The sequence below is a fragment of the Poecilia mexicana genome, unplaced genomic scaffold (genome assembly GCF_051168715.1).
Source record: "Poecilia mexicana isolate PSO_F unplaced genomic scaffold, ASM5116871v1 scaffold_13, whole genome shotgun sequence".
NCBI classification, from domain to species: Eukaryota; Metazoa; Chordata; class Actinopteri; order Cyprinodontiformes; family Poeciliidae; genus Poecilia; species Poecilia mexicana.
Genome location: NW_028263382.1, coordinates 19,039,913 through 19,062,342, shown reverse-complemented (window position 1 = coordinate 19,062,342; position 22,430 = coordinate 19,039,913). Strand labels below are relative to the sequence as shown.

Sequence of the window (22,430 nt, the reverse complement as noted above, 5' to 3'; positions counted from 1 at the left end):
ATGCCCTTTAGTTCATTCAAACTTGCACAGACTCCACCACCAGTCTGGGAGTGCGACTCGAATCATGGGAGGTTTGATGGTAGTCCTGCATTTTTTTAACAAAGCAGGGAACACTCCTTGAGTTACACAGAAACTGGTGACACACACTCACAGGTAAAAAGACATAAACACATGTGGTTGCATGAAAGGAGTCACATGAGAAATGATAACATAATTCATTAAAATACATTTAAATAGACATTTACTCACATAAATTATCAGTGTGTTAGTGGCCATTTCAAATTATGTGATAAAGTAGATACTACATCTAAAATAGGGTTAAAATAAACACTTATTTCAATGGAGAAAATAGTTCTGCATCTTGCAAAAGAAACTGTATTTATTTTAATCATTACGTTGAAGACAAACAAAAGTAAATAAAACTATTTGTTGCTGGAGAAAGTTAATGTTCCCTGTATAATTATATGTTTTTAAGTTTTGGTTTTTGGCCAGAATCGGTTCTGGTTTTGACAGCTCTTAGATGGATGCTTAGTAAGACAATTTCCCAAGGAATTATGATCATCCTAAAAAATAATAGCGGCATAGCTGTTGAACCTATAATTCCATAAGAATGAGAAAAATACTCATTCACTACTGCTTTTAGTTACTCCGGTAAGTGTTCACTTATCCTCAATTGCTTATAATGGTTCCTCCTGGGCATTACAGCTTGCTGCAATGGCACATTTGGTCTAATTAATAACTGAACTGAAGTTATGAAGAGCTTGTATTATCATTTTTGTCTCATTATTTAAGTGGTAAATCGAAGATGTTGGAATTTAAAAAAAAAATCTTTACTGATTTGTGGTGAAAGCTTTAATGTTTATCAGAGTGAGTCGGTGTACGGAGCGATTCTTAGCTCAAGAGCACCATCTAGTGGGGAAATTGTGTTTTTTGTTGTCTTTCCTATTTTCAGTGTGGAGTTGTGGTAATGGTAAATAATGTACGTCATTCACAGCTCCGGACGGCCCTCCACAAGATGTCACTCTGGAGCCCACGTCCCCACAGAGCATCAAAGTGTCTTGGAAGGTGCGCTCATAAATTCATGTCTCATTTTGTCAGCTAGGGTTTGACTCGTAATGGTTATATTTGGATATTTTCACTATGTGAGCCTGACAGAACATATTAAATATATTTTTTTTTATTGCAAGTGTCAGCATATTAAAATATTTTCCACTATCTGACAATGAAAACAGGTGAGATTTAAAAAAAAAAAAAACATAATCAGATGTGATGCTCACCTGTCTGTGCTTCCTCATCACCCCGTGTCATCCGCACCCACAGCCTCCCCAGAAGCATCTGCAGAACGGTGTGATTCGCGGCTACCAGGTGGGCTACAGGGAGTACAGTCCCGGTGGGAGTCACCAGTTTACTATCATCGGCGTGGATTCGACAGGAGACACCACAGAGAGCATCGTGTTGGACAACCTGAAGAAGTTCACTCAGTACAGTGTGGTGGTCCAGGCTGCAAACAGAGCTGGGACAGGACCGTCTTCACAGCAGGTGGTAACCAAGACCCTGGAGGATGGTGAGCTGGGGTTGAGGAGGGACCTAAAATGTTATTATTCCTGGGGAAAACATTCATGCTCTTTTAAGCATTTTCACATCTTGCCACACGGCCACTAAAAGATGCATTTCTTTAGGATTTTAGTTTATTGCTCAAGAGAAAGTTTATTTTATTTATTTATTTATTTATTTACTTATTTGGTGGTATGGAAAGAAAAGGACAAATAAAATCTAATACAGCTAACACATAAAGGCCTATAAAACTAATTTAATGTGAGAAAATCAAAATGTTTCTAAGACACTGTAGACACTGTTTTCAAAACCTAATGTAAGAAATCTCAACTCATTCATGACTATTACATGCATAGATTGTTGTGTAAGGACTCCATCTACTGGACACCTTTTGAACAGAATCTTAGTTTTCTGACTGCTGCTCTCCTGTCTCACATGTCAAAGTGTTATTCGTTTTACATAACGTATTGCTGCCTGTGTGCCGCATCGAATCCAAACCAAGGGAAGAATATATGCCACATATATCAAATCAAAAATATAAAATATAAATTGAGGCTGAGCTTTTGAAATAAATTGCAACAAAAACACTGTAAACTAAAAAGATATGTTATCTTAAATTGTGTAGAAACTTGCAGTTTACCAACAAAAAGGGGATTATTTTGAAGTATAATACAGAGTAAACTGTTGGTTAGAAAGAGAGTAGCTGTGTGAAAACAACCTTTTTTTTTAAATTTTGTTTTATCTGATCAAATGCAAGCAGCAGTTTGGATATATTGGCTAATTTAATGAGTCCCCATTGAATCAAATAACTAAGATCTATGAATTGCTCAGAGAACCAAGACGACTAAATCTGCTTTCCCCCCCACCCCCAACTATTATTAACAACATCTCCTTGCCTTAGATGCCTGTCGTAAAAAAAAAATTCACATTTATAACATCAACTCCTTTGTAGTTATTTATGTAACTTATTTTTTTACTCAGATTCCAGCCAGTGATTAAAACTGTCTCTTCAGAACTTGATCAAACATTCAGAAGCATTATCAGGCCTAAGCTCTCCTCTTTTATCCCTGACAGTGCCGTCTCGGCCTCCTGAAAACGTCTTGGCAGTGGCCAAATCTCCAGAGGTGATTTCACTGTCCTGGATGTCTCTGCCCAGAGAAGCTCTCAATGGGAACCTGCAGGGCTACAGAGTAATCTACTGGGCCAACCTGCCTGATGGAGGTACCGACGTTCACACTCTTGGCTGTCAGTCAGTCTGTCTGTCTGTTGCAATGTTTGCTTAATTTCTGAGGACATAAAAGTAATTAGGGAAGATGATGAGGCAGTAATTACCTGCCAGCTTCATCTTGATGTTTACAGCGATATATGTTCCGTTTGCTCCTGGAATAAACCAGCTCTGTGGCTGAACTTAAAACAAAAAAATCAGTCAAAGCTGTTTTATTTTAATTGCTACTGATTCCCCGAAGAAGCAGCAGCAGATCCACACCTTAGCGTATCTCCTCGTCTGTGTCAGAACTGGGTGAAATTAGGAACGTGACGACCGATCAGCCGTCTCTGGAGCTGAACGGTTTGGAGAAGTACACCAACTACAGCATCCAGGTCTTAGCCTTCACTAACGCTGGAGACGGAGTCCGCAGTGAACAGATTTATGTTCGCACCAAAGAGGATGGTGAGGGGAAAAAAAAAGAGTATTTTCTGTAACCTATCTTAATGTGTTTACTGTTGGAGAGTTGATTATTAAACGTCTGTGTTTTTCCCCCTAGCTCCTGGTCCGCCAGCAGGAGTGAAGGCTGTGGCCAACAGCAGCTCGGCTGTGTTCGTCTCCTGGCTGCCTCCACTTAAACTTAACGGCATCATCAGAAAATACATCGTCTTCTGCTCTAACCTGCATCCCATGGTATTAGCATTTATATACGACGAGATTTGTCCGAGGCAGCGATGCCAAATTTCCAAATTTCATAAACATTGCTGCAGCCTTGTTTTACATTGTCCTTCTATCCTCGCTTGGGTTTTACAGGTGATGAGTGAGTTCGAGGCTTCTCCCGATGCATATTTTTACATGATCCCAAATTTGGTTCGAAACAGCCAGTACAGCGTCTGGGTGGTGGCGGTGACTGCTGCGGGGCATGGCAACAACAGTGAGAAGATCACAGTGGAGCCTCTGGAAAAAGGTACGTGATCCTCCACTGAAGGAATGATTTCCACTGAATTGTGTTTGATTTGAGGGATTTTCGTGAGTACCTGTTTTGCTTGCGTTGTTCTCAGCTCCAGCTAGAATCCTGACGTTTAATGGCACAGTCACCACCCCCTGGATGAAGGACATTGTTTTACCTTGCAAAGCTGTCGGGGACCCTCTTCCCACCATCAAGTGGCTCAAGGGAAAGTAAGCCAGGAGCCTTTACGTGTCGCATTACAGCCAGAGGCTAAGCTATCCCTGGGAGTGTTGAATCTTCCTGTTTATTCCCAGCACAAACGGGACGCCTACACCTGTTATCGTGGACGGTCGCCGTAGCGTCCAGTGGAACGGGAGCTTCATTATCCGCACAGTGAAAGCAGAGGACTCTGGGAACTACAGCTGTGTGGCCAGTAACAACTATGGGTCAGATGAGATCACACTGAACCTGCAGGTCCAAGGCAAGTGGTTAAACATTAAATGATAAAGATCAACATTTCCACCCACAAAACAATCTAAGGATCCCATTTTGCAAACCTTTTGTGACAAAAGGTCACAACAATCTAAGTCGACAACGTTTTTCATCATGAGGAGAGACGCCAACAGAAATATGTTTAGGCGTAGCACCCATGAGTTTAAACTTAATTTAATTGTTTCTGGTGTTACAAAGGTAGCAGTTAAAAACTTCTGTTAGTCATTGACTCAAAGGTTTTAGGATTGCTTGTGATTAATTTGATAACGCTTCACATTATGCAGATATTCTATCATTTTGTGCTGTTTTGGTGTTGATTTAATATTGATGAAAGTTATCCCAGCCATAAACCCTCTGCTTTCTGTCTTCACAAGTTTGCTTGTCTTTAAAAAAAAAAAAAAGAACAAAATCATTATTATAATCTCTACAGTCAGGATAAAAACACTTTCGATGTATTTTAACGTCACTGTATATTATAATTGTTGAGCGTTGATTGTTTTATGTTATTACAAAACCACAAACTGGTAAAAAATAAATAAATAAATAAATAATCACCCAAAACATGATCAATACACTGACCTGTCATCCACAGTACCCCCTGACCAGCCACGTCTCACGGTTACCAAGACTACCACCACATCAATCACGTTGTCATGGATACCTGGAGACAACGGCGGGAGCTCTATCAGAGGTGAGGTTGTTACCCTTGAACAAACTCACACATAATCATCTGTAGCCATTGAAGCGAAATGGAAAGTTTGTTACAACTGAACGTGACGAACGCGGCCACTAATAAGGAGCCTCATACAAACGTGAAAACAATCATCCCCCGTCTGTGTTTTGTGATAGCCTTTGTCCCTCCCTCTTGCACTTTGGTCTAACTCCGCCGTTCCGTGAACGGGTCTCATTATTTGCTGCTACAGCACAACAGTTAAGCTAGATTAAAAAGCAGGAAAAGAGATTAGGCTCTTTTTAGAGGAAGATTAAAGCGTTCCATCTTACAGCGCAATCACAACGAGACTATTTGTGGTGATTTATCATTGCTCCTAACCAAACTGCTCCTTTCTTTTGTGTTGTAGTCACCACAGCAGCTGCTCAAGATGCTTTCTCTGTTATATTTGCTTTGTTTTCCTCCACACAACATCATCCATCACCAGAACACACTCACCAGAACGTACGATACAAATCCCTGCTGAACATAGGAGATCAAGTTATGGCTGTTTGGACGTAATCCACAAAGATCTTGGTCACAGAGGTCTATATGTGAGGACATTAAAAGATCATACAGGTAGCCAAATATATTACTTGCTTGTGGAATTTAATGCAATTCACCTGAAATAAAGTAGGTTACCACATATTGTATTAAAGAAATGTGTAGCAGAGAAGTTCTCTTTCAGAAACAAGAGACGCCTCACAACCTCTTTCTGATTGAGATTTTGAATTTTACCATAAAACTGGAAATTTGCCTCCTTTTGTAGCCTTCAGCCACCTGTAAATAGTGGTTTTATTATGCGGTTTTCACCTCGGTGCTTCCTCCAGATTTCAATAAGACTCTTTCACACTCAAATAAGTAATAAAAAACAAATCATATTTATTCTGAATTAAATATTGACTTATTTCAGCTTTCTTCCTTTTTCTCCCCTTCCTTTTTTCCAGGCTACATCCTGCAGTACTCAGAGGACAACAGTGAACAATGGGGCAGTTTTCCCATCAGCCCCAGCGAGCGGTCGTATCGTCTGGAGAACCTGAAGTGTGGCACATGGTACAAATTTACCCTGACGGCGCAGAACGCCGTGGGTCCAGGACGCATCAGCGAGATCATTGAAGCAAAAACCCACGGGAAAGGTGAACAGTGTAGATGTCCGTGTTTTTTCTTAGCTTTTAAGCTTCAAATTAAACAAATTGCCATAACAATCGTTTATGATCTCCGAGGTTAAAACTTACAGATTTGAGAGCATTTTTTGTTTTGTTTTTTGCATCTATTGCAACAGATTTAAAACATTTTGATTTAATGTAAAACAACGATATCACAATTAAACATCAGGTAAATCAGCATTTTGTTAAAAACTTTAGAGATTTAAACCAGTTTTTCTGCTTTCTGTCATTTCCTCAGAACCACAATTTGCCAAAGAACATGAAATCTTCACCAGCATCAACTCCACCCGGGCCAGGCTCAACCTGGCTGGCTGGAACAACGGCGGCTGTCCAATCACCTCCTTCATACTGGAGTACCGCGCTGTGGATTCGGCCACATGGACGACAGCCCAGCGCACCTCGCTCACCAAGAGTTACATCCTGTACGACCTGCAGGAGGCGACGTGGTACGAGCTGCAGATGAAGGTCACCAACAGCGCCGGCTCAGCGGAGAAACGGGTCACCTTCGCTACTCTAAACGCCGATGGAAGTAAGTTGGGAGGAAAGTTTGTGATTGCGTTTCACGATCATTCTTCCCTGAGCCAGTGAGCAACAGTTAAAGTAGAAACTGTTTTGTTGGACAACACTCTGTGGTATTCAGAAAATTTGATTGTGCGATTAGTGGTCAGAAAACTTCAGGAATAGATGTAGAGAATAATGATGATGCGGAGCAGGGATGTGGGAAAGTGTCAACACTCGTCCAATAGGAGGAGACAATACACATTTGAGAAGATGAAATGAGAAGTTTTCTTTTGTAAACCACATTTTGGAAAATACTGACACAAAATCATAAAAAACAGTAGTAGACAGCAAAAAAAAGCTCTGGATACAGTACAGCATTGTTAGGGAAAACCATTCTCCATGTGATATTAAACATAAAGTTTAATGCGAGGCATTAGTAGTCGGAAAGTAGGAAGGCGTCTATGGAACTGAGCAGCCAAGATAAATCTATAGGCTGTGTTTGAGTCTAATCAATAACAGGCTTACAGTTTTTATATTGCAAACTTCTCTGCAGTCCTGCCTGCATCCAGCCTCGGAAGTGCAGAAAGAAAACTCGGGTGGCCATCAGAGTCTCTGCAGGCCATTGGGTTGCTTTATGTGCCTTTCAGGACTGCATTTTGTGTTTGCTCAGCAAGAAAAAAAAACAAAAAAAAAAAAACATATAACCTGTCAGGAATGAAGGCAGCTGGTGACGCCCCCGAGGTGCACTCAAGACTCTCTGCTTGTTTCTGTGTTTTTGCAGAACTGTGTACGCTGTCTGTTAGTTTGTCATGAGCGCATGTTTGTGTCTCCAGGCTAAGGCATATATGTGGATGCTGTTGTCACTTTGACAGCGAATCGATAGCTCTGCTTCTCAGGCTAACACGGACTCGGCACTCTCCTACAAATATTGTGTCTTAACTCTTTTCTATTTTAACCAGAAAGACACACCTTCACTAGCCACTTTATTAGGAACACCTACTAAGTTTGTTGTCAAGTCAGCGCGTTTAGGGACTTGCGCACGTTGAAGACAACTTGCTAAAGTTGAACTGAGCGTCAGAATGGTGGAGAATGTATTTAAGTGACTGTGAAACGAGCCTGGTTTTTACAAAGATTACGTTGTTTGTATTTTCTGATGTCTGCCTCCCATCGAATAATGCTCATGCCACAAAGTTCCAGTTTTCTCAAACTGGTTTCTTGAATATCCCAGTGAATTCAGTGTTGCTCCAGTGCCTTCCGCAGTCATCAGATTCCATTCAAGTAGAGTACAATCTGCAGCAATTGCATAATGCCATCATGGCGAAATGAACCAAAACCTTTGAGGAATGTTTTCAACGTGTGATGACTGAAAATTAAGCCACTCGTGAAGATAAAACAAGGTCCGAGGAAACGGTTTCAAATAAAATCTGGGAGCTTCAGAAAAAAATGTCAGGAACAAAGTGTCAAACGTGGGTTTTTATATATCATAAGATCGAACCAAAGCACTTGGACCCAATTAATGGAGATCATCTGTGGAAGATTATGATCAAATATGGGTGTTCAGAAAAACTCATGAGTGTAGCACACAAATCCCCATGATAAAAAAAAAAATCTCTGTCCTTTATGTAGCTGGGTTGCATACGAGCCACAGCACTTTTCTGTGATGCTGCGAAATGAAAACCACGGCAACAACAATGACGTGGACATGTCCTCCGGTTTTAATGTCAGTATATTCAACCTGCGAAGGCTGCCAGCTAAAACAAATAATGAGGAAGTGACAGGTTGTGTTGTTTGCTGAAGACTTGCTTATACAAATGAAGAACTGCAGGCCGGTATGGACGCCTCCTACCAGGCTGCTAACAACATACAGTACATAAAAGACTGAAGTTCTCTAACCAACCAACTTAAGAGAAACCCTCCACTGAGTCCATTAGGCTTATGAACAACCTATTGGCAAATTTACCAACCTTGGAATGAGTGGCGCAACTACACATTATTCAGGTGGATGCAAAAACATAAATCGGCGCCCCCCCCCCAGGGAAGGAACGTCAGGGTGAAGGAGCGACGCTCACCCCCCCCCCCGAGGCGAAGATACGTGAAGTGTAAGAATCGCTACATTTACCTCGTTATGTGCGAGAGGTGAAGGAGCGTGAGGCGCGCTGAAGTGTATGGGAAAACATAATCGGCGCGTCGCCCCCTCCAGACGGGGTTTTGGCGCCCCCTCTGGTGCTGCGCCCCTATGCGTTGCATACTCTGCATACCCACTTTTTGCGCCTCTGCTTGGAATAGTGAGTTCAATGTCATGAGTGAGTTTGGTCATGAGTCGTACACATAGATAATGAAAGTGATTGTTTAAGCGAGTGCCGCCTCGTTTGCCGTTACGTATTCACCTTGAGGCCGCTCAGCGACTTGAGACTTTCCAAGTCAGAATATTTTGATCTGAGAACTCATAAAACAGACATCTAAGTGAAACGAGAACATAGCTTTAGTTCTGTTTAATATCTCTAAATCAAACACTAACAGTTAATGTGACCGGCAGGAAGGAATGGGGAAGGTTCTACTGTTTTTGATGCACATTGGTTTTAATGCAGTAATGCAATTTACTTGGACAAGTCTTTAGGGAGTGGCGTCAGTGTAGCTTCACTACAGGGATGCCGTGTGGCGCAGCGGTTAGAGCGGGCGCCCCGTACAGAGAGGCGGTCCCGAGTTGGACTCTCATCAACCGTTATTCTGCTGCACTTCTTCTCTCCCTCCCTCCCTTCCTGTCTGACTGCTGTCAGATAAAGTGCGGTAAGAAATTTTTATAAAATAAAGTTTCACTACAGTCTCAGTGCACATTTACCTAATAATCCTGCAAATCCTGCGTCTTAAGGGAGGGAGGAACTGAGCCGCTGCATACTAAACAGTGCACTCTACTGTGTAATGGACAGGAGGAAAATTCAATAGTATCTGCAGTGTAATAAAGAACATATAAAATTTCAATATCCAGGAATGATTAGTTTTTAAAGTGCATATAAAAATCGGGCAAATGGAAAATTACTTATCAAACTATATTTCCCAGGAGTTTTTGATCCTCATGATCCTTTTCTGTGATACATAAAACTTACTCCTCTTTTCCTCCACAGGCATTAAGGTCAACACTGATGAGGCTGGTGTTTGAATTACACAGGAAATATCTAACCGGTTTCCATTTCTGCCAAGGTACCATCCCTCCTCTGCTGAAGACAGGAGATCCCATCTCAGACAACATGTCAGGCAGCGGAGGGCTGAAGATGGTGGTGACCATCACCTCCGTTCTGGTCGTGGCCGTGCTGGTTTTTATAATGCTAATGGTGCTAAAGAGGAGACGGAGGGAGCAAAGGCTCAAAAGACTCAGAGGTAAATCTTTAGCAATAATTCACCAATAAAAAACCTGGACAAGTGTACCACCTGCTGCAATTGTTTTAAGCCTTAAACAGATTATAGGTTTCAAAAATCCAATTTATGTTTAATGTTTCATACATTAAACAATCTAACTGTTAAAGAGCTGATTCATTTCACAAAGCAGTGTTTCTTTACCACACCTCCGGATCAGCTAACACAGCGTCATTTATTATTATTATTTTTTTTATTCTTTTGCATTTTATTCTGGGAAAATGTGGAATTTTAAAATAGAAACTGTGTGTGAACCCTGATGAATATGAACTGCAGACAAACTGAGAGATGCACAAAATGATAGGCAACACCTTTTTTGAAGAGGTGTGCATAAGACTGACATAATACAGTCATAAAGATAATATAGCACCATTTATGAACATGAAGGACTCTTCGTGAATGGTTATGACTGTCAACATGAAGTGTCATTCGGTAAATAATGACACTTTTAATGCAACTTTTAGTATAACTTTGCATTAAACGTGTCATTATTTACCGAATGACACTGTGTGTCAACAGTTATAAACATTCATGAAGGCTCCTTCATAACAGGTGTTACGTTGTGTTTATGATAGTGTAATGTCAGTCTTATTCACACCCCTTCAAATAAAGTGCTACTAAATGATACAGAATGTCGTTAAAATCTTCCGAATGCTCAAGTCTGTGAAAACAACAGCAATAAAGGCAAGAATGATGCTAAAGTAAGTTTGTATTAAGAAAGTTTGAGTGTGTGTGTATTTTGCAAGGCTCTAATAGATCTGAAGTACCTTTCAGTAAGAGGAATCATCATAAATGCTTGTAAAGTAGTCCCAGTTCTGTACCTTCACAACTCCGACGAGGCCGTTTGTGGTACTAACCACCTCTTTGCTGACTTCACAGATGCCAAAAGCCTGGCAGAAATGCTGATGAGGTATGTATTCCTAATTTTGATTTGTGCACGCTCATTTGCTTTCAGACAGAACATAAATCACTCGGCAAGCCGGAGTCACAGCGCCGTTCAGTAAAAATCAAATATATTGTTGGTGCTGTCCATTCACCTTCGCTCAACTTCTTGTCAGCTTAAGTGGAACCGAGTTTGCATTCCTGCAACACAAGAGTCACACAGCTGAGGAGATTACCTGGCGTTTTTTTTTTTTTTTTCTTTCTCTCCCTTCACAGTAAAAACACGCGGACGCCAGACACGGTGAACAAGCAGCAGCAGACGCTGAGAATGCACATCGACATCCCCAGAGCGCAGCTCCTCATCGAGGAGCGGGACACGATGGAAACAATCGGTAAAACGCTCGGGGTGGAACCTGCTTCCCTCGGTCGCCGTGTGCTCCACGCTCACAGCTTCCTAAACCCTGCTTCCTCTCTGTTAGACGACAGGTCCACTGTGCTGCTGACAGACAATGATTTTGGGGAGACCACTAAGCAGAAGTCTTCCACGGTGACCCACACAGTCCACTACCAGTCTCTGTCCCAGGCCACTGGGCCCCTGGTGGACGTATCCGATGCCAGGCCCGGAACCAGTGAGTCCCACCACCGTCAGTGCTCAACATTTATTTCCTTTACTACTAACAATGTCTCGTTATGTGTTGGTGACAATAACAAAACTGTTGTGCAAGTGATGCTGTGATTTTGTTCTATGTTGTAGCTGAGAATCTAGCATGCAGTGTTTTCATGTTACGACCACACCCTCCAATTTATTGGAGACTAAAGAGGCAAAATTAACTTAAAAAATAATAATTGTAATTTAGTTTGAAAAAACAAGTGTTTTTTTTTTTTGTCATTCAAGCCCCCTTAACTCTGATAATCCTAAGTAAAAACCATTCAGAAGTCAGCTAGTTAGTAAACCAGTGTGTAAATTAATTTAAGTATCGGTTTTAGTACAACTAAGGCTCAGCAGCTCATTTGAGCACATTAGTGAACAAACGATATCATGCAGACACAATAATGAACAATTTTGAAAACTTTCTCTTTCTTCCCACTTCACAGCTTTGCACTATTTGGACTTGGTCTGTAACAAAAATCCTAATAAAACACATTTATGTTTGTGACAAAATCCCAAGGTGTATAAATGCTTTTACAGCTTTATGTAAATACACTTTTGCAGACTTTAGTGCTGGAGTAACTTGGCTCAGATACACAAAATACACAAAGGTGATAAAGCTTTACTGCACTTTCATCTGAAATATATGCAAGGCATTAAACCGCTCCACCGGTTTTATTTAAAATGGCCCTGATACAGTGTGTTGTCTCACAACGACAAAGTTATTTCTGGTGTTTAGGCTCTTCTGAAGCCAAACTGATGAAGAGTAGCGATCTTTATGTCTCTGTTTTGAAACAAAGCTTCCCGTTGATGCCCACAAAGTACGGCATGAGGGTCACATTTAGGTAGACAATTAGTTCTGCAGGCTGATTAGAAACATCCACTTATTCCTTATTCTTCTATCATTTTTTTTTTGCAGCTTATCTGCCGGTTCACTTTTAAATAAACAAATGTGACGACAGGAGACAGAACAATGTTTAATCTTTGTAAATAGACACACAAACACTGGCACCCATTCGAGTCTAAAGCACAGCCTTTAGCACACAAGCAATGAGTCACATGACCTGACCAGTCTGAACTCATATTGCTGACTCAGAGCTTTCCTTCTTTCTTTCTGTCATTTCATCCCTCCATCTCTGCTGACTACTGTTACCAGCTTTATTCTTCTCTCTGCGTGGATCTGGCCTCAGACCTTTTCTAAATGGTTTTATTATCATCGGCTCCGGCAGTGGATGAGGCACCTGCGGCATGCTGGGGTCAAGCTGAATGAGACAAAGGTTTTAGGTTTCTGGAGTTTGACAGTGATAAAAAATATATATATATATATATATATTTGCTGAGGGCAGAGAAAGCAAACAAGAAGGGGGAACTGTATGAAAACAGAAGCCAAGACATCCGACTGCCTAGATATTCTAAATGTTGCACGTCGTCAGCGTTTCATGAATGTCCTTTAAGTGAATGTCAAGAAGCTCCAACAGACCAAGCTAAGATCTTCACAAACAGCTTCTTGAAAACACGGAAACTTAAACACTGTTGTTAGATCTGTTGCCAAATTAACTGCACAAATACATTCAGAAAACCGTAAAGGTTATTCTGTTACAAACATAGTAAAATAAAGTCCAAACAAGTTGCTGTCTTTGTTGAAACAGGTTGAACAATTGAAGTTTTGGAAACTATTAACTAGTTGGTCACTTCTGCTAAAAGTCCAACAAAGATTTATGGTATCTAGGTTAAGAAAAGTTGGTGTGCTCCTTTTGAATTGTGAATCAGGGGAAATAAGAAATTAAGAAATTGTCTTGCCGGATTTAAAATATTTGATAGATTGCTGGCGTTTTCTTCCCCCCTAAATTAATCCAAAGATGGATGCGAGCGAACGCAGATCTCCATTTTAAATTATTAAAACTGAGATGCAAGGATTTTGATTCAAAAGCAACAAAATTAAAACAAGATTATGACCAAATTTTGACTCGCATTTAGTTTTATAATATATATTTTAAAGTATTTGTATGGTTGGGGTTGCACCAAAATGTCCTTGGCAAAGCACTTTATTGTTTCTGTCTTATTTAAATTTGTCCTGAACTTTTGCATATCTACTGAATGATTGTGATGATTTTCAGCTGACAGCTGCTAACCTGAACAAAACAACTGACCTTTACCCCCCCCCCCCCCAAATCACTGCTAGACCCCACTGCCAGACGCACTGCCAAAGCTGGACCTGCTGCAGCACGGAGCCGCTACGCCAGCCAGTGGACTCTGAACCGGCCGCATCCCACCAGCTCCTCACACACCCTGACCACTGACTGGAGGCTCCCCACTCCGCGCGCCACCGGATCTGTGGACAAAGAGAGCGACAGCTACAGCGTCAGCCCCTCACAGGACACAGGTAGAGCCGGAAAAGATGGGAAAAAAAAAAACCCACACAGACAACATGAACTCAGTCTGTTTTTAAAGCTAGAATGTATCGGGAATATGTTAGAAGTTGTATTGCTTTTGTGAGATTGTAAAATGCATCAGTCGGGAAGAAGACTGCTCTTGTTTTTAATCCAAAAATATTGGCTTGGTACTTTATTTTCTTCAAAACTCAGACTGTGTAGCCCAGTCCTGCCTAATATTATTACCTTATGAATCCATCATAAACCCATTCCATGTATCTTTACTTTTCCCATTATGCTTTGCACCACTGGTCAAAACAAATCAAAAATCCCTTTAAAAACACACAAATATCAGCAGAACAATCCAATGCATGAAGTGCATTTTGTTCACAATGCACCCCTCCTTATTATCAGATCGCGCACGGAGCAGCATGGTCTCAACAGAGAGTGCGTCTTCCACCTACGAAGAGCTGGCCAGAGCCTACGAGCACGCCAAGATGGAGGAGCAGCTCCGTCACGCAAAGTTCACCATCACAGAGTGCTTCATCTCTGACACGTCGTCCGAGCAGATGACAGCAGGGACCAACGACTACACCGACAGCCTGACCTCCAGCACACCATCGGAGTCGGGCATCTGCCGCTTCACCGCTTCCCCGCCCAAACCTCAGGATGTCAGCAGGGTCATGAACATGGCCGTGCCCAAGGCGCACAGACCAGGTGAGGAAGTGGCGCTTGGACGATGACACAGAGTTACAGCGTTGGTCAGGATGACCCGGTTAAAGTCCAGCTGAGAATCAATGGCGCAGATCGAAAGCTTTCAGCATTCAGCCGTTAGAGGCGTATTCCAACGTGGCTGTCGCTGAACATATTTCTCAAGACAATAAAACAGCATCTTTAACCATTTATAAGTATATTTTGGATGAACAGTTTGACAATAACCTTCTCTTATGCTATACATCTTTTGCATAATGATCCTCCTTAATTTGTACTTTTAAAGGAAGAAAATAGATTGAAACACATTTTATTAGCTAGTTAATAGCCTGTCTTTGAAGGCTCCTTAATTAACTTTCGGCCAGCTCCTCTTTTAATTGCACTTGGTTTAGCTTTGTATTCTGCTGTGTGTCTCATTAGTCTTTAGACTTCTGCTGGAAAATCAGGTAGTCTCGTTAATCATCACTTGATATATATTAGAAGAGCTTTCTATGCCTTTAGTTGCCTTGTTTATCTGTGTCTTCCCCTCCTGACAGACTGACAAAGCCCATCAGACTTCATAAAATCATAATTAGGACATGAGGTTTCCTACTGCACCCTTGGCATATGTTTTATTGTTAGGGATTTTTTATTTCCCAGAAATGATTCCCCTTTTTTTCATTTTTTTTGTTTTTATGCAGTGCGGCTGCTAGCTTACCTTACATGAACCTTAGCTTCTCTGTAAACCCTTCAGTTACTTGATCCAGCAGCCCCACGGAGGCGGCTGACCACACGCCATGCACAGACGGCCCGAACTGAAAAACGCTGTGCTCTCTGACACATGCGGACAGCTCGTCCATCACCCGTCTTGCTCTCATGCGATAGTCTGTCTGGGACCGCTGATAATTAGCGGTGCTGGAGGTCTCCTCTTACAAGGAGCGGAAGAAGAACTTTGGGTCTGCAAATGTGCCGGAGGTTCCCCGTCAGACAGCAGCCGAAGACATCAGATCTCCTTCTTAGGTTTCAGGTCTCATTATATCATGAAGTGCTGTGCACAGGACAGCAGGCATGTCTAGCAAAGAGAGGGCAGCTAAAGGCTATCTGTCAACCTGATCTCAAAGTATTGTAACTGAGTACAAAACAGCACTTTGCTGATAAAGGGGAGACCTATCAGGATGACAACAGGCTCTTTGCGTATCAGACCAGAGTGGCGACTCTCACTGCGAACACTGTGGTGTCACTTACACTGGGAGTACAATGCAGAGATTTAGGATCTTAATTTGCTTGTTACGTTTTTGTGGCGTTAATGAATCTTTATGGGGACGTAAGTGTAAACTGAATAATTGTACATAGCTACATACAACACACTTTAAGTATTATGTGTACAGCAGGTGTAAAAAAAAAAAACACCTTGTGTGGTTTCTTGTATTCTCTCTTTCCTCTCTATTTTTTATCTTCCTCTTTCCCTTTAATTATTTTTGCTCCACCTCTCTTAATTTCTTAACCCCAAAACTATTTATAATAAAAAAATGGAAATAAAAATCAAATTTTTGTGACCCAAGAGTACTTTTGGCAAAAAAAAAAAAAAAAAAAAAAAGTTTGGACAGCCACACCAGCTTCATGTTAAATTTGTGTAGTAACGGGTCGTAGTCTCACATTTCAAGAGTCTACTTGCTCGGATTTGAACTAGAGCCAAATGAAAGAAGAAATGATGACTATGCAGTTAAATCAAATGAAATGTGAGGTTTTAGCCTTGGATTATCTATCTCAATAATAACATATGAAAATGATTAAGTGGAAAAAATATTAAACTGATATAGTCCAACAGTGTTTGGATACACTCTGATGTGTCTCACACTAAGTGAACGATGCGCCTTCAGCTTTACTACCGTCTCTATTACATTACTGAGTGAGCTCAGCTGATACCATGTTGTATAGACACAGGCATACGGCGAATGCTTGAGTCAAAACGCCTCGCATGACTGAGATCTATGAGATGCACATTCGGTTTCCGTGTTCAGTTTTTGTTCCCTGTAAGGCACGACAGAGGACGGTGTCACCTTTAGGCGGCCCTGCAAATGTGTTACTTGACACACAAATGTCGCCGTTGCCTGTAAATATCTTTCAGACACAAAATGCTGTTTCGATGATGCACTTTGGTGTCTCATCGCTGTACCACTCGCAGTTTACGAACTGATTAATTTTCAAACTTCATTTCTAATGAGCTCCCAGGGAAACACTTGAATCTATATTTAATTCAATTAACGCTTCAAGCCATTCATCATGCTTGCCGGCACTAATGGGGCTTATCCATAACCAGAGTAATTTATTCATTCTTCCTGTGAACCCTGGAATCCATCCCCTGAGGTCACACACACACACACACACCGACTGAATGTGCAGAGGCGACCTTGTCTGAGCTTGCATTAGCGCAGAGATTCTGGCAGGAGCTGTGACTGTGCACATATAGCACACCTACCTTATATCCGTACATGTGTGGGTTGTGTGTGTGAGGGTCTCCGTGTGTGGGAGAGATAATGTGTTAAGAGCAACCTTAGAAGTGAATGGCGTCTCTCTAATTATGTGCCGATCTCTGCATCTGTGAAATGATAAAATGTCGGTTCTGTCTGAGCTGCATAGGAGCTACAGAGAGCGTCAAGTGGTCTGGACACCTGGCTTTATATTTGTGCTGAATTACATGCAGAAGGCAATGCATTTAGGAAAAGGAAAGTCTACTCATCCTCTTTTCCTTATCTTGATTTAACACGCATGTCCAATCTATGAAATCATCAGCTTCAAATACCAACACTATGTAAATGAGCGACATTACAAACGTTTATAAAATAGTGTTTTGCCCGTTGTGTTTTTGAGGTACAAGCTTGTTTTGCCCTCTAGCCGTTAGCTTCAGCCTCCTGACCAACTTATTTACCAGAATCTCACTTCCAAAAATTAAAATCAACTCCATTAATGTTTATATGTCGTCACTTTTATTGCATTTTCAGTTTTCCCAAACACCACAGTAATTATTTCTAACGCCGTTTACTGCTTCTCTGTGTGTTGCCTCCCAGGAGGAGAGTTGGTCCACTTACCGCCCTACCTCCGTATGGACTTCCTGTTGAACCGCGGCGTGCCTCTGCCAGCCCGAGGAGGGGGCGTCAGCAGCAGTAGTGGCAGCAGTAGCAGCGGGGGAGGCGGTGCAGGAGCTGCAGGACCGAGCGGAGGTGGTGCTGGTGCTGCCGGGGAGTCAAGAGGAGGCGGCGGAGCCATGGGTCAGGCCTGCCTTGAACCCCAGAGGAGTCGTACCCTAAAGAGGCCTCCTCCGATGGAGCCCACACCCATGGAAGTGCCCTCTCCTAGGGAGGTGCAACAGTGGCAGCCAGGAACTGCCTCTACCCTTCCACACAGGGATGTCCGGGAGAGGGGGGAGGCCCGGGGCGAGGTCCGAGGAGAGGCGCCCCCCTCAGGAGATTTAGCCCAAGCACAGGCTGCCAAGCTCAGCACCTCACAGGAGTCACTGCTGGATTCCAGAGGACACCTGAAACAGAGCAACAACCCTTATGCCAAGTCTTACACTCTGGTATAACACTGGGACACACAGGACTGATTCAGACACACAGGACTGCTGCAGACACAATCTGAGAGGAAGAACAAAAGCCAGACGACCGGCACAGGAAGGACAGATTACCACAACAGAAACTGTTGTACATAGAGCTGTTTCTGACATGCGTCTAAAGTGGATGCTTTTCTTTGAGTCTGTCTTTCTTTCTTTGACTCTTTTCTTTCTGTCCTCTCTTGCTCTTCACTGATGCTTTCACACGTTTCTTTCTCTCACAACTTGCTCCTCTTCAGAAAGGTTTTCTCTCACAGTTCTTATTTTCTACTTGAGTATTCTTTTATTCGAAAGTGACAAAATAAGAGGATGGCCAAAATGATTTATTTAAAAATTTGAGAAAGATAGAAAAAAAAAATAACATTGAATTTATATCAAGGACGATTATAGTCATTATTATTATTATTATTATTAATATTGTATAAAAACAGAAAATATCTAAAAAAAAATATGAAGGGGAAACTGAAGAGGACTCTGAAGCACTCTGCAGGAGAACGTTGCTTTCTTAATTTATTTTTATTTTTCGTTGTTGCAGTGTAATGAAATATGTGATTGGGTAACAATGAAGATTTTAACACAGCAAAGAGCCTATAGAGGAGGAGGAGGAAGCGTGATGCCAGACAGGACCGCCAATGCTGACCAATCGAAATGTTTTTCAGACTCTCTGACAACTTGCATGGCGACTGATCAAATGACAATTACTAGGAATGGCTGGAAATCCAAAAAAGAGAAAAAAAAAAGATAATTTTGTCACTCTGAGAAATTATACAATGTGAATATATATAAAGAGAACACTTTTATTTGTGGATATTATGGGGAAAATGATTTGGTTAATAAAGTCCTTAGTCTTGTTTGCACACATTCGAGTTTGATTTACACTTTCCACAACGGTTTTTTTTTTTTTTGACCATTTTATCCAGGAAAGATTGGTGGATGAAAAAGCAGTCCCGGTTCACAGTCTCCACTCTAATTCATCCAGAATGTGTTCTGTTGGGTTCAGGTCAGGTCTCTGTCTGGGCCAGTCAGGTTCTTCAAAACCAAAACCTGCTTGTTTCTGTATGGACCTTGCCTTGCACGAGTTCACAGTCATTATGGAACAGTTTCCACAATGTTTGGGAATTTTTCAAAATGGATTGGTATCCTGCGGCAGTAAGAGTTTCTTTCTGGAGAACACAACATAACAACCAGAGTTGCTCTTGTCTTCAGGATATATCCCTCCAGGTCCACTCACCTCGCTTTGTGGCTGAGTTCAAGTTCTTCCCGTTTGCAGCAGATTTTCTTTACAGTGTATTTTTAAGCACTGAGTTTGCCACAACTATTAGAAGTGCTAATAAATATTGAATGCTTTATTTTGGCCATTTTCACACCATTCTGTAGTCGCTGCATATTGGATAATTAACTCAAGGTTTTTAAGCAACTTCTGAGTTTCCCAGTTGTAATTTAAGTTTCATCAGGCGTACTAATAGCTGCTGTGATTCACCAAAAAGTTACAAACCCAGAATCGAGTCTAACTAGGTTGAAGATCTAACCGACCAGAAAATGTGTAAAAAAATAAAATAAAATAAAAAGGTTGAGGAACAGCGAGGAGGCAGTGATGTTAACCTTGACCGTCTTTACAAAAACTTAAATTTGACAATTAAAAACGATGAGATGGTATCAAACTCTAAAACATCCCACAGACACAGATCCGCACAACCTGCTAACATGAGGAACAAAAACGATGAGGCTGATTGAGCTTTTCCTTGATTTTCAGTAGGTACAGCTCAAGCAGTTTATTGAGACACTAAAAATTATTGGACTTGGGTGAAATATGTTTCATTAGATTTAACAATCGCATCACTAATCTTTTTCCATTTTGATGAAAAAAAATACTATAAATATTATAAAATATTACTGCAATTTTAAATTTAACTAAACTACTATGGCAGCCAATAAAACAAAGCACATTTTTTTTAAATTATACAAACAGTTTTGTCTTGATAATAATCTCATTCAGCTGATCATGGAGGACAGAAGTTGGTCTTCATCAGGAGAGACCAAATCAAGTTCTTGAGAGAAATCCTGCAGCTTTTCCTGAAGGTGCACGTCTTCTCCAACACACCCAATGGACGAATTCTCTCATTGGTACTTAATTCTGATTTGTAGATTCTTGCAAACGATCCGTTTATTCGATTCAGATGTGTTGCATCCAAAAGTCGAAAGAGCTACTGGACCTGCTGCTCTTCAGGACTAGATTTAGGTCCACTCAGTATATTCAGATTATTTAATGTATCTTTTAAAACTAATGTGCAGTTTTAATTTGTTTAGTTTACATAAATACTACCAGTTACATATATTGAACAAATTAATACACCTTAAATCATGTACAACTTTGTTTTTCAACTAAAAAGCTGCTAACGTGATTACTTAGATATTTTTAAGAGGGTTATGATGGAATAAAACAATTTCGTGATCACTTGATCTTGTTGGGAATACACACAAAAACAGGAAATCTTGGCCATGAGGAGTGACTTTGACAAGCACAGCAAACATTTACGTGCAGTGTGTAAGCTTTGATCAACAGATGGCACTGTACAGTCGCTGAAATCAGACGGTTTCCTGAGTGACGAGGGTGCTGACTTTCAAGAGGCGGAAAAAGATGGTTCAGCACGAAAATCATAAGTGACAGCCCAGATAGAAACATCAGGAGCAACCCAGCAGTCTGTTTCATCATGAGCCTGCCACTTGCAGTTGCACACTGTGCTGAACGTGGTGAATTATTCATGCCGGAGCTTAACACTGGGACCTCGATCGGGTTTACACCGACACGGTGATCCCCGCGGTGCCTGGAAATTTGAATGAAACAGCAGAGACTCCATCCACACCAAAGCTAACACAAACTTATCTTTTCCTTCAGGGAAATGCATGCAAATGAGGGCATATTAGTTTTTCCCCAGATTGGTTCAGGACACAAAAGAGTAATAGCCAGGATTCAGCGTTGAGCGGAGTGTGTGCATGCAATGCAACAACAACAACAACAACAACAATTCTGCATGCTTAGAAACTAGCTGCCAGCTGCTGGTTCAAATCATTGCAGGTAAAATACAACGTACCGTGAGTGGAGATGATTACATTTTCTTTTTAAAATCTGTGGGTTTCCCTCGTTGGTGTGTGGTGGGTTAATGAAGACGGGTAGCCCACCTGGACACTGAGCATGCATCACTGTTGTCCATTTGCCCTTTCACATTAGGAAGAGATGGGACTGGAGTGTTAATTAGTGACTTGCCTTCTGACTGCAAACCATCATCACACCTCCCACTGCGCTGGGAGGTGTGATGATGTCATGACACTTGAAGTGTCCGGTTTCAATGTTCCTGGCCTTTGCTTCTTTTCTCATCGATATAGATGTGACCTGTAATCTAAAGATCATTGAAATTGACTTCTACCGAAGACAGGGGTCGTGGAATATGTCACAACTTGTTGAGTCTCCTTTTACTTAGAGGATGTTTCAGATGTTTGCAGCACTTAGTTCTTATTTCGCCAGTTTATCACCAGTTTAAGGTCAGTTCAGTCCAGTATTTTTTTCAGCCGTCTCTCTAATCTTGTTTTACTGTTTTCTCTGTTGGAGATCATTTCCTGCTAACTTGGAAGTTCTGTTTTGCATGTTTTGGATATATGGCAGCAACAGCACACATGTTATTAATTAAAGGGCTGTTACACTCTTTTGCTAACCTCAGTGACAGGTTAGGGAGAAATTTACACAATTTCAATCAGATTGGATGGCTCACAGACGTGATTGTAATGGATGCTGAAGGAGGGAGGAAAAAAGTAAGCACTTTTACTTTTATTTTGTTTTTCACAAACCCTGCGTCAGACTATATTTAACATATCAATATAATGTTCAGTTTTCTTAAAGCTGGTTTGGTTTTTAACCTTATGATTAACAACTTTTACAGTCCCCTGAAAAAGGTGATTTATTCAGAAAACATGAGTACATGTCCTTTTCTGGCAGCAGCTGGGAGCGGCAAACAGGCTCAAGCTTTTTTTTATTATTATTATTTGATGAAACTACCAGATGGATTGGAAATAAATAAATATGTCATTGGTTTTGCTGTCTGCTAACTCGGTTAAATTTATGCAGCTGACAAGATAAATTATGCGTTTCTGGAGGGAGATGAACAATACAACTTTTTACAATATTTCAAACAGTCTTTTAAAGCTCCACCTAGCTTTACTTACTAAGAGAAACATCTTTATTTTGG

General features: G+C 41.2%; 2 protein-coding genes across 2 annotated transcripts in view; both read left to right on the top strand.

Moving 5' to 3' along the window:
* dscamb (Down syndrome cell adhesion molecule b) overlaps nt 1–14,775 on the top strand; it is a 106,164-nt gene extending 91,389 nt beyond the window's left edge. The window contains exons 17-33 of the mRNA XM_088012124.1: nt 995–1,065; nt 1,321–1,564; nt 2,629–2,775; nt 3,068–3,223; nt 3,318–3,451; nt 3,572–3,725; nt 3,820–3,937; nt 4,022–4,188; nt 4,792–4,890; nt 5,856–6,044; nt 6,313–6,603; nt 9,774–9,950; nt 10,866–10,896; nt 11,145–11,260; nt 11,348–11,497; nt 13,700–13,900; nt 14,304–14,775. Of these exons, the coding sequence (XP_087868250.1) occupies nt 995–1,065; nt 1,321–1,564; nt 2,629–2,775; nt 3,068–3,223; nt 3,318–3,451; nt 3,572–3,725; nt 3,820–3,937; nt 4,022–4,188; nt 4,792–4,890; nt 5,856–6,044; nt 6,313–6,603; nt 9,774–9,950; nt 10,866–10,896; nt 11,145–11,260; nt 11,348–11,497; nt 13,700–13,900; nt 14,304–14,632 (2,774 nt within the window). The 3' untranslated portion in view covers nt 14,633–14,775. The remainder of the gene's footprint in view (nt 1–994; nt 1,066–1,320; nt 1,565–2,628; nt 2,776–3,067; nt 3,224–3,317; nt 3,452–3,571; nt 3,726–3,819; nt 3,938–4,021; nt 4,189–4,791; nt 4,891–5,855; nt 6,045–6,312; nt 6,604–9,773; nt 9,951–10,865; nt 10,897–11,144; nt 11,261–11,347; nt 11,498–13,699; nt 13,901–14,303) is intronic.
* Nucleotides 14,776–16,878: 2,103 nt separating this feature from the next.
* LOC148155803 (cell adhesion molecule DSCAM-like) lies at nt 16,879–19,048 on the top strand. Its single transcript, XM_088012123.1, has 2 exons — nt 16,879–16,900; nt 17,648–19,048. Exons 1-2 carry the CDS (start codon nt 16,879–16,881, stop codon nt 18,160–18,162), a joined length of 537 nt encoding a protein of 178 aa, XP_087868249.1. The 3' UTR covers nt 18,163–19,048.
* Nucleotides 19,049–22,430: the final 3,382 nt, after the last annotated feature.